Consider the following 12087-nt stretch of genomic DNA (forward strand, 5'->3'; position numbering starts at 1 on the left):
GAGGTTGGGGGGCAGAGGGGCAGTTATGGCATGTGGGGAAGGACCTATCACTCGCTCCCTGTGATGAGAGTCCGTACTCTACTCTGATCCTTCCTGTAAGTACCTACCAATGGGCATCTGCTCCACTAACTCTGCCTTTCAATCCACTTCAAAATCATGGCAGGACCAATTGGAGGCCTGGCTTTAAAACAGGCACCCAGCCTACCAGCGCCCCCCAATCCCCAAAAAAGAGGGGCCGAGGAGGAGGCTATTTCCCTGCCCTCCTTTATCAGCCGGCTCTGCTCCTGGATCCCTCCCCACCTCTGCCTTGTGCTGCCGCAGCATCCATTGCACTGGGCCCTGACTTTATTATATTAACTTTCGTCCGTCACTCCCGATCTGTCAGGCCAGGTTTTCCGTCCGATTGCATCACTGTCTCGCTCTGGCTTGCCGTGTGCGGCTGTTGTCAGAGGAGGAAGTTGGTTGATTACCTCTTGGGCCGCGGATCTCCGGTTCGTTGCCAAAGCGGCAGCACCAGTTGCATTTATAGATCAACCTGATATTTCGAGTTCATCAAAGTTCACGACCGAGTGGTTATGATCAGGGCTGATGCAGCTTGGCATTTCAGCACAAACTTCACTTGACGTTTCTAGCGCAGCCCAGCTTCGGCTCTCACTGGCTTTGATGGCCTTGCTGGGCCCAGCACACAGGGCTGAGGAGACCCTGCCCTTCCAAACCCGGGTCTGGTTTTTAGAGATTGGCCGATGAGTGCGGGCACCGGTGCCGGAGGTGCAGAGATACACAAACAAAAACAAGATCTTTCATCCTCCATGCGGAAGAGATCCCAAGGCCAGAAGGGACCATCGTGATCATCTCGTCTGACCTCCTGCCTAGCCCAGGCCAGAGACCTACCCCACAGTAATCCCTAGAGCCGAGCTGTTAGACAAACTGCAAGTCTTGATTTAAAATTTGCCAGCGACGGATAGTCCACCACAACACTTGGTACATTGTTCCAATGGTTAATTACTCTCACTGTTAAAAATGCACGCCTTATTACCAGTCTGAATGTGTCTAGCTTCAGCTTCCAGCCGCTGGATCGTGTCAGACCTTTGTATGCTAGACTGAAGAGACAATTACTCCATGTAGGTATTTATAGACTGAGATCACGTCACCTTTAACCTTCTCTTTGTTCCACTAAATAGACTGAGCTCCTCGGGCCCATCACGAGAAGGCAGGTTTTCTGATCCTTTCATCATTCTCGTGACTCTTCTCTGAACCCTCTCCAATCTATCAACCTCCTTCTTGAACCGTGGGCACCAGACTGGGACACAGGATTCCAGCAGTGGTCACACCAGTGCCAAATACAGAGGTCAAATCACCTCTTTTACTCGAGATTCCCGTTTATGCAGCCCAGGATCACATTAGCCCCTTTGGCCTCAGCATCACATTGGGAGCTCCTGTTCACCTGATTATCCACCACGATCCCCAAATCTTGTTCCAAGTCACTGCTTCCCAGCATAGAGTCCCCCCATCATGTAAGTATAGCCTAAACTATTTGTTCCTAGAGGTATATATTTGTAGGAACCAGGGGTCACCCAATGAAATGAACAGGCAACAGGTTTAAAAGGAACATAAGGACGTACGTCTTCACCCAATGCACAGTCACCCTGTGGAACTCCTTGCCAGGGGATGTTGTGAAGGCCAAAGCTATAACTGGGCTCAAAAAAGAATTAGATAAATTCCCGGAGGATAGGTCCAGCAATGGCTATTAGCCAAGATTGTCTGAGGTGCAACCCCATGTTCTGTCTGTTCCTAACCTCTGACTGCCAGAAGCTGGGAGTGGACAACAGGGGATGGATCACTCAGTAACTGCCTTGTTCTGTTCATTCCCTCTGAAGCATTTGGCATTGATCACTGTCTGAAGCCTGGATACTGGGCTAGATGGACCATTGGTCTGACCCAATATGGCCGTTCTTCTGCATGTAGCTGTATTAAAATGCATATCTTTTACCTGTGCCCAGTTTACCAAACAATCTAAATTGCTCTGTATTACTTACTGATCTCTCTTCTTCATTATTTCCCACTACCCCAATTTTTGTGTCATCTGCAAACTTTACCAGTGAAGATTTTATGTTTTCTTCTCGGTGATAAAAATGTTTAAAATAGCGTAGCCTAGATCACTGTGGGACCTCACTAGGAGCACACCTGCTTGATGATGATTTCCCCGTTACTGTTATATTTTGAGACCTCTCCGTTAGCTGGCTTTTAATCCATTTCCCGAGTGCCATGTTCATTGTATATCAGTCTAGTTTTTAAATCAGAATGTTGTGCGGTACCAAGTCAAACGCCTTACAGAACTCTAAGTGTATAACGTCAACACTGTTACCTTTATCAACCAAACTTGTAATATAATCAAATACAGATATCAAGTTAGTTTGATAGGATCTATTTTCCATAAACCCATGTTGATTGACATTCATTATATTACTCTCCTTTAATTTTCTATTGAGTCCCATATCAGCCACTCCATTATTTTGCCTGGGATTGATGTCAGGCTGATAGACCTAGAATTATCTGGGTCATCCTGTTTACCCTGTTAAAATATTGGCACCACATTAGCTTTTGAAAGTTGCCCACTGTTCCAACACTTATTGAAAATGAACATTAATGGTCCAGTGATCTCCTCAGCCAGCTCTTTTAAAACTCTTGGATGTAAATTATCCTGACCTTCTGATTTAAAAGAGTCTCACTTTAGTAGCTGCTGTGTAACAGCCTCCTGACATACCAGTGGAATGGAAAGAGAGTTATCTTCATCATATAATGAGATCACATCATCTGTTTCTTCCCAAATGCAGAACAGAAATATTTTTAACACTTCTGCCTTTTCTGCATTATTATGGATAATTCTACTTTTTTCATGTGTTTTTTTTTGTTCTTAATATACTTTAAAAACTCCTTCTTCTTGTTCTTAACTCTGCTGGCCATAGATTTCTCTATGCCTCCCTTATCAATTTTCTATACTTCCTAGCTTCTGACTGATATTGATTGTTGTCAACTTCCCCTTTCTTCCATTTGTTATATATTATTATCACCTCAAAGTGCTTCATGAAGATAGGCGTGGTAGCATTAATCCCATTTTACAGTTGGGAAAACTGAGGCACGGAGAAGGGAAGTGGTTTGCCCACAGAGTGGGGCACTGAATCCAAGATTCCTGATGTACCTTGCTTATATAGGCCTTCCCTTAGGAAAACACTGTGCTTTTACAGCTGGTCAAACTGTCCATTGCAGAGATTAGTCACTGAGTACTGAGCCCTAAACTGTTTGGGGAATAATTCCTGCAAACACACCTGTTCTCCCTAAAGACTCGCTGAACCGTTCGGACCAACAGTCTTCAGCCAGGGTGACGCTTACAAAATGTCTGCTCCGAGCTTTCGCTGTTTCTTACTTGCGGTGTGTGGAGGCCCAGCTGGGTCACATGGTGTGGTTCTGTTCCCTGATTGGACAGCCAAGCCATTTTTTGTAAAGAGGAGAATAACGAGTACCAAACACTGCCTCTTTCTGAGCCAGGTAACCACTGATGCTCAAAGTCACGATGATGAGTCTTGACCCTCTGAATACTTGGGAATAGTGAATAATACGATGCACTTGAACCATAATGACCCATATCGTGTGCTTTTATCCACAAGCAGGTTCTCAGACCAGCCTGTTTACTCTGTGGCCATCATGGGCACACAGCAAGCTGGCAGCCGGACAGCGCATAGGACCCAGAAGGGCTGAAGCGCCAGTGCAGAGAAAACAGGATGTATTGCACTGTGCGTGGCCCGAGGGCATGAGCTGCAGACTTCATGCTTTAGAAGTCAGTGTGTGTAACAAGCCCGGTAGCTGAGATCCTCACAAGGAGGAAGGATGCTAGTTTGGGACTCAGGATGCCTGGGTTTAATTCCCTGCTATGCTATAAACTCCCTATGTGACCTTAGGCCATTTGTTTCTCTCCGTAGCCCCGTGCATTAAAGATTGTGAGCTGCTCAGATAATGGAGGCCACACTACTACCTTGGATAGATGTGGGGGGGGGGGTCAGCTCTCATGCTTCAGGGTGGAAATGGAGGGATTTCCTTTTTTGATGTACAGCAGCTGTCTTGTGTAGGGGCCAGGGTATGGGTGGTCAGGCCTAATGGTCAGAACCGGGGTCGGCAGCAAAGCCGGAGTCAGAGCAGGAAACAGAATCAGGATCATGCCAAAGGGTGAGCCGGAAACAGTGTGAAGAGTCACGCCAAGGGTCAGGACTGGAGTGAGAGTCAGACAACCATGCCAAGGGCCAAGCTGGAGCCAGATCCAGGACAGCAGCAGGTCAGGAATTCACTCAGTTGCTTGGACAACCTCCTTTACCTCCTTCTGGCTTAAATAGTGCGGCCGGGCCAGTCAGTGGGACCAGACGTCTGCTCCAATCCAGCGCTTCGTGGGTGGAGCCTCTAGTGGGCGAGAGTTCTGCTGGTCCTCTCCCCTGCTGGTTCGAGAGAACTGTTGGGTTGTGGTCACGGTCTGGGCACCGCTTGGGGAACCAGTGGGGTGGTTCTCATAGAAGGTCTTTACGAGGTCAGGGGTGTGGCCATTCTCTGCCGGCTCCCAGGAGCACTCGTCAGGACCGCCACCTTCCCAATCGATGAGATGCCAGAGCCTACCATGTCTCATTCTGGAGTTGAGGATCTCATGGACAGTATACTCATCACGATCTTGAACATGTACCATCATGGGAGGATTGGGAATGGACCCTGTGTGGGGGGCTTGGAGTGATCTATGAACAACCAGGTAGGTGGAGTTCAAAGGTGACCTGGTTGATTTGGTGGCAAACTCGGTAGGGGCCGAGGAACTGGCAGTCCAGCGTATGAGATGGCTTTTTCCATATGTAGATGTTTTATCGAGAGCCGTATTATCTGGCCTACTGAAAGGGCGGGCCCCTCATGTTGACTGAGATCCACATACTGTTTGTAGCTCCTCTTGGCATCCTTTGGGGGAATCTTTGTGTCATCTTGGGTTTGATGGAGTTGTGCCCAGTCCAGGGCTGCTGGATTGGGGGAAACTTCAGGTAGAACCAAGGGTGGAATCCACAGTTTGAAAAGAAGAGTCTTTGCCCCACAGAGGCGTGTTCTGCGTTATTGTACATGAACCCTGCACGAGATAGCACTGCGGACCTGTCGTTCTAGTGGTAGTTTATGTAGCATCGAAACTGCTTCAGAATCTGGTTGGTTCTCTCCACTTGCCGTTTGTTTGCTAGTGTGTAGTGGGGTTGTCTCTTCGGTGATCAGGCTTAGTGGTCAGGACCTGCTGTTCCAATCTCTCCTTTAGCTCACTATGTCCAGCACCACCTAAATGGGGTTCCACTGGGTCGGCTTCCTTGTTGGTAACCCCCTAGGCCTGCCCGTCCCAGGGCTCGGCTTAGGAGAATTTGGAGTGGGTAGGGGGACCTGGGCCTCCTGCTCCATTGGGTCCTGGCCCAGGGGCCCTGAAAATGTGACAGCACAGGATGGCCAATGCTCAGCCCACCTCCTGCTCACCTTCCCCTACCCCACCCGCTGGCTCAGTTTGAGGTGTGGCTGCTGTTTAATAATAGTCCTTTGCTCCAAACCTCGGGGCTGACCCAGGTGACCCTCTGGTGCCCCTGCCTATCCCTGGGGTGATGTCTCAGAGGAGGAGGAGCATACTCAGCAGTGCCTGAGGGGCAGCGCATTCCTGGTCCAGCACGGCTGCTGCCTATCCCCTGCCTTAGCCTTAGTGTGGGGTTTGCAAGCCCCATCCCAGGGTGGTGGGCGGAAGAGAGACGAGAGGGAGTGCCTGACATTGGGAAGGCTTCACGCCAGAAGCTAGAGATGAATTACGCTCTGCGGTCAGAGATGATGGAGACCAGGAGGCCTCCAGGAGTCCAAGGAAGCAGCCAACTTGATCCACCCAGAGCCAGGTGGCCCCCTGGGAGGAGGATAGCCAGTTCAGGGGATGGAGTGTGCCGTTTTTGTGAGGTGGTCCCCATCACCGGCACAACGGTGGTGATCCCAGCGGGTTCGGATAATTCTAGTATAAAATCTAGGGTAAAGACTAACCAGGGCCCAGATGGAGTCTTGAGGGGTTGCAGGAGCCCGAGGGATTTTATGGGGTGGCACCTTGGGGCTGGCAAATACATTGCAAGAGCCGACATAGGCCTGCACCGTGGCTCGTGTGCAAGGCAGCCAGTAGAGATGAGAGACTAGGTGCTGAGTCTTGACCCGGCCAAAATATCCCACCTGGGGAGAGTCGTGACAGAGTTGTAGAGTTGTATTTCTCGGCATTCTGGGGGGACGTATATACACCCTTTTCCAGTAGGTTATCCGCCTCAGACGCCGTGGGGTTCCCTTCCCTATCTATGGACTCCTGTTCATTGGGAGGGACCCTATGGGCTGAGGCATTATAGTGAGCAGGTCTTGGAATTATGAGGCTTGAGGACGCAGAAGGTTTCAGGGTTCAAATCCTCTAGGTCAGCGTAATGTTCCCCGTTCTGGGACAGTGTGTCAGTTGGAATGCCTCCACCTGGCTGCTTTTGGGATTAGCTGGCTCCAGGTTCCTCCTGTCGGTTCCTTGCCCTGTGGTCTCCCTCTTTCTCCAGAACTCGGGGTGCTCCTTCTTCATGACTCAACCCTCCGGCCAGGTCACTATAGTCCTCCCTTTCCGGTGTATGAACATCTCTTCGGACAACCGTCCTAGGCAGTCTGCGCTCTACTGCCACTCCCCCCGGGGCTGGTAGGGGAACCCGGGCCCACCCACTCCTCCGGGTCCCAGTCCAGTCCGCTTTTCCTCAGACCCTGTTGCTCTTTCCCTGGACTCCTTCCTACTTCTCAGCCCTGCCTCCTGGCTCCCCCCGTCTCTGGGTGTACCAGCCCAAACTCCTTTCTCCCAGGGAGCAACTGCAGACTACTTCCTCCACTGCCCCCTTTCTGCTGCCAACTTCCTGTCTTCATAACCCCGGCCCACCTCCTCCCCAGCTGGACTTCATCAGCAGGTAGGACTTAGCACTACCTGGCTTTCCTCCAGGTGCAGTTTATAGGTTAATTGTCCTAATTTACACCTCCGGCCTTGAGTGGGGTGGGCCCCATGACAGTCGGCCTTGCTGTTTTTGGCTCTTGGGTGATAGAAGATTTTGAAATTGATGTGTGAAAAGAACAGGACCCACTGAAGTTGTTTCTGGTTAAGGGCCTTGGCCCTACGCAAGTATTCTAAGTTCTTATGGTCTGTATACACCTGGCTGGGGTCCCAGGCCCCTTCACACACACATCTCCCCTGGGGAGAGGATGGAGAACAAACACGTGACAGATATGGTGTCGCAAAGCTTAATGCCTATCTAGAAGGCGATGTATGCCGAATAAGAACGTATACGGACTAGAGCAGGGGCGAGGCAGGGGAGACGGTATCCCTCCAGGAGGGTAGATCTGAGCCTGGAGAACACCTCTGTGAAGAACTGGAATGGCAGAATGGCGTAGTTGGGTTTGTTTAAGGGATGATTTCGCACAGACAACACTACTGACGATTGAGGTATCGGGTGGGTATTATTCACGGTATTTCTATAACACAGCATGTACAGGCCCCAACGGAGATCAGGGCTCCATTGTGCCAGGGGCCTAGTGAAAGGCAATCCCTTTACCCAAGAGCTGACGATCTAAATAGACAGGAGTAAAGGACCTAGGGATTACAGTGGACGAGAAGCTGGATATGAGTCAGCAGTGTGCCCTTGTTGCCAAGAAGGCCAACGGCATATTGGGCTGTATTAGTAGGAGCGTTGCCAGCAGATCGAGGGAAGTGATTATTCCCCTCTATTCGGCACTGGTGAGGCCACACCTGGAGTATTGTGTCCAGTTTTGGGCCCCCCACTACAGAAGGTATGTGGACAAATTGGAAAGAGTCCAGCAGAGGGCAACGAAAATGATCAGGGGGCTGGAGCACATGACTTACGAGGAGAGGCTGAGGGAACTGGGCTTATTTAGTCTGCGGAAGAGAAGAGTGAGGGGGGATTTGATAGCAGCTTTCAACTACTTGAAGGGGGGGTCCAAAGAGGATGGATCTCGGCTGTTCTCAGTGGTGGCAGATGACAGAACAAGGAGTAATGGTCTCAAGTTGCAGTGGGGGAGGTCTAGGTTGGATATTAGGAAACACTATTTCACTAGGAGGGTGGTGAAGCACTGGAATGGGTTACCTAGGGAGGTGGTGGAATCTCCTTCCTTAGAGGTTTTTAAGGTCAGGCTTGACAAAGCCCTGGCTGGGATGATTTAGTTGGGGGTTGGTCCTGCTTTGAGCAGGGGGTTGGACTAGATGACCTCCTGAGGTCCCTTCCAACCCCGATATTCTATGATTCTAGGAGAGACAAGGGTCGAAGGGGAAGCCACTTGCTGGACGTCACCCAGCAGGTTGGAGTTGGGCCTAGAACCGAGGTCTCCTGAGTGCCAGGCCAGCACCCTGCCTGCAGAACATGCTGTAGAGCAGTAATATGAATGGATGGTAGACGGTGTCATGGCGACAGTCTGGGAGTGCAACCAGGTGCCACACGGGACAGGCACCACACAAGGCAGAGCCAGGGCAGGCTTCTCACACACACGGCTCTGCCCGGGGGTCTCAGCTCTGACTCAGGGGGACCTTCTCTAAGGTCTCGTTCACTCTTCCGGGCCCACCCAGTTTTTGGCATCCCTGCTGAGGCTGCCAGCGGGGATTTGGAGGAGTCAGTGGTGCTGGGGGGGGTCTTGGGCCGGCCTGCTGGCAAAGGAGGCCTTGAGGTGCATCTCACAGCCAGCCAATGAGGGACAGCTGTTGGGAAGGGCGAACTGGGCCAGCTAGGAACAGGGGATTCAAACTCCAGCCACCATTACCAATCCTCCGGGCCAGGCACCCCTCCCTGCAGGAAACGTCCATGGATACCGGGGGCCTGGTGGTGCCAGCACTTGCAATGCCACGAGAACCCCACATCCAGCATCTCTGGTGTTAGCATAAAGCAGAGACGGGTCCGCCCTCGCCCCATGTGTCCTGGCCGCCCCTACTGCAGAAGGAGACGGGGAGGGATGGGCAGAGAGGCGAGGTCCTACCTCGTTGTGAGGGAGTCCAGCAGCAGAGAAGATGGGGATCTTCTGCCCCCTGGCGATGCTGTTCATGACGTCGATGGGCGAGATGCCAGTCTGGATCATCTCCTCAGGGTATATGCGACCATGAGGGTTGATAGGCTGACCTGAAACAAGAAAGCAGGAAGGGGTTATTGCAGGGGACGCTCATGGACCTGATTTGTTATTGTAGGGTCACTTAAAAGACCTGGATGGTTTTGTGGGGATAGGGAAATGAACTGTTAGATATGAAAAATACAAAAACCTCACATAGAGGGGGAAAATAGTCCAAATAGAGAGAGAGAGAGAGAAAGGCCCAGAAAGATGAGTGTCGTTCTGGGCCTGCTGTCCTGGGCAATGGTCGCTATCAGGTGAGTCTATGCCTTGGTCTACACCAGGAAATTAGGTCGGTATAACTACACTTCGAGGTGTGAAAAATCCACACCCTAGAGCGACGCAGTTATACCGACCTAACCCCTGTTGTAGACAGTTTTAGGTCGACGGGAGAATTCTCCGGTGGACTTAGCTACCGTCTCTCAGGGAGGTGCAGCGCCTACGCCAGTGGGAGAACCTCGCCCATTGGCATAGGTAGCGGCTTCCCTGAAGGGCTGCAGCAGTGCAGCTGCAGCATTTCAGTGTAGACAAGCCCTTAGGCCCAAAGACAATCACACACCTTGTTAAAGCCAGTGGTACCAGGCTCTCCATCTGACTCAACAGACGGAACAATCAAGCCCCTTTATGTAGTAAAAACAGCTGCAACCGTGCAAGGCAACAGGCCGCCTGGCAACACAGAGCTAACCCAGTTAGATTCAAAGAGGTTTCACTGATTGCAAAGGCAGAGGCTGGATATTCATAGAATCGTAGGACTGGAAGGAACCTCGAGAGGTCTTCTAGTCCAGTCCCCTGCACTCATGGCAGGACTAAGGATTATCTAGAGTCAGACCATCCCTGACAGGTGTTTGTCTAACTTGCTCTTTAAAACCTCCAGTGACTGAGATTCCACTATTGATTGTGGATGTTGGAGGCAGAGGGAGGAGTTGTGAGTGCGATGCAGAGAGGAAACAGAGGGACAAAGCTTCTTGGGCACAGAGCTGGCTGGAGGGGCAGATGGGGATTTCTGAGCAGGGAACCTGTTCCTGTTTGTTCCCACTGTGCTCTGGGAAGCAGGACTCTGCGTACGGTTTTTGTAAACAAACAACCCTTCACCGGAGAATATACCCGAGTCCAAGCTTCAATTTCTCATCCTCACCGAAACAGCCCAGCAAGACCCTGGATGTTGGCTAACCCCTGGGACCAAAGAGGCAACACTATTCTTTGGAGCCTCATCTAACTCACACTGGCCAGGAAGATCTCCCCACTGACTTCAGTTCCCTTCTTACCCTTCACTTGGCTTGGGCAATTAAAACAGTTTGGTCCATTTCATTGGTCCTTGTCAGTCCCTAGTCAATTTCACCTGCAGAGTCTCATGCACAAGCCCAGTGCTGCAATGTTTGTATTGCAAACACCAAAGAACAATGGTTATTTGTTCACAAAAATAACTGTTCACATTGGAATTTATTACCTATTAATAAAAAACAACCTTGGTAACTTGGTCAAATTCAAGCCCAGCAGCCTCTTGCTAATGTGATCTGAAACCTTTAGTGCTGGCTTACCTGGTTCAGGGACTAGGGCCTGGCCCTTGGTAGCCAGGAGACCTGGGTTCTTTGGATCTGCCACTGACTTGCTCTGTGATCTTGGTCGAGTCATGGCCTGTCTCAGTCTCAGTTTCCCCACCTGTAAAATTGGGATCTGCCTGCCCCGCTTTGCAAAGTACAAACATAAGAACGGCCATGCTGGGTCAGACCAATGGTCCATCTAGTATCCTGTCTTCTGACAGTGGCCAATGCCAGGTGCTTCAGAAGTAGGGTTACCAGAGAGCAACTGTGAAAAAACGGGACAGGGGGTGGGGGGTAATAGGCGCCTATATACGAAAAAGTTCCAAAAAACGGGACTGTCCCTTTAAAAACGTGACGGCTGGTCACCCTATTCAGAAGGAATGCACAAAACAGGGCAATTATTGAGTGATCCATCCCCTGTCGTCCAGTCCCAGCTTCTGGCAGTCAGAGGTTTAGGGACACCAGAGCATGGGGTTGCATCCCTGCCCATCTTGTCTAATAGCCATTGATGGACCTGTTCTCCTTGGCCTCTCTGCTATGACTGACAGCTAGAGGGCCACTCAGTGTCATCCCAACACACAGGAAGACATGGTCCGTGCCCCTTAGATCATGCGCTCAACATCTCTTGCCAACTTAATTTCTTGCAACGGGCTTACCGTTAATATCGAGAAAATCCTCGGCCATAACAGCTGGGCCTTTGTCGATGGGTTTTGCAGAACCGTTAAAAACCCGACCTGCAAAGGGAAATAAACACTACTTAACATTTGGCCTTGAGGATAACAAAGTCATCACTGACAGCGTTTGCCGACCACACAAAGATTGGGGGAGCGGTAAATAACGCAGAGGCAGGTCAGTAATACAGAGAGAGCCGGACGGCTTGGTAAACTTGGTGCAAGCAAACAACATGTGTTGGGGACACCCCCTCGTCCCTCCTGGGCTTTGCACCCTTCATCGAGAACCGTGCCGGTTCCAGCGCTTGTTTTCAAGGCTCAGAAAAGCTGCAGACCCAGCTAGTCCACTTAACGCGGCTCCCGTCCCCAGAGGGGACTTGCCCCAGGTCGCACCAGAAGACCATAGCAGAGTAAGGAATCACAGCAAGGTTTTCAGAGTCCCTAGCCAGCATCCTAACCACTGAACCATCCTCCCTCTCCCGCAGAGCCTGGGCTCTCCCCAGGGCTGGTTGCAAATGGAAGCCATTTTGCATGCAACACCTGCCCATCCAACGGACAGCGGTCAACTGGTTGCTCAATGCCTATTGAAATCAATGGGGGTCTTTCCTCCTACTTCGAAGGGTCCTAATGAGCCAGGTGCTTTGTTTTACTGGATGTTTCCTTCAGCAGCTCACCCC

The 12087-nt window shown here is 50.9% G+C and overlaps 1 protein-coding gene across 1 annotated transcript in view; it reads right to left on the bottom strand.

Annotated features, from left to right (window-relative positions):
• The window catches only part of ATP6V1B1 (ATPase H+ transporting V1 subunit B1), a 78374-nt gene that overhangs the window by 10748 nt on the left and 55539 nt on the right, over positions 1–12087 (bottom strand). The window contains exons 6-7 of the mRNA XM_026659546.1: positions 11396–11473; positions 9073–9212 (exon numbers count right to left, since the gene is read on the bottom strand). Coding sequence (XP_026515331.1) covers positions 9073–9212; positions 11396–11473 — 218 coding nt within the window. The remainder of the gene's footprint in view (positions 1–9072; positions 9213–11395; positions 11474–12087) is intronic.

The sequence above is a fragment of the Terrapene carolina genome, unplaced genomic scaffold, assembly GCF_002925995.2.
Source record: "Terrapene carolina triunguis isolate 2854851 unplaced genomic scaffold, T_m_triunguis-2.0 Scaffold633, whole genome shotgun sequence".
Taxonomy (NCBI): domain Eukaryota; kingdom Metazoa; phylum Chordata; order Testudines; family Emydidae; genus Terrapene; species Terrapene triunguis.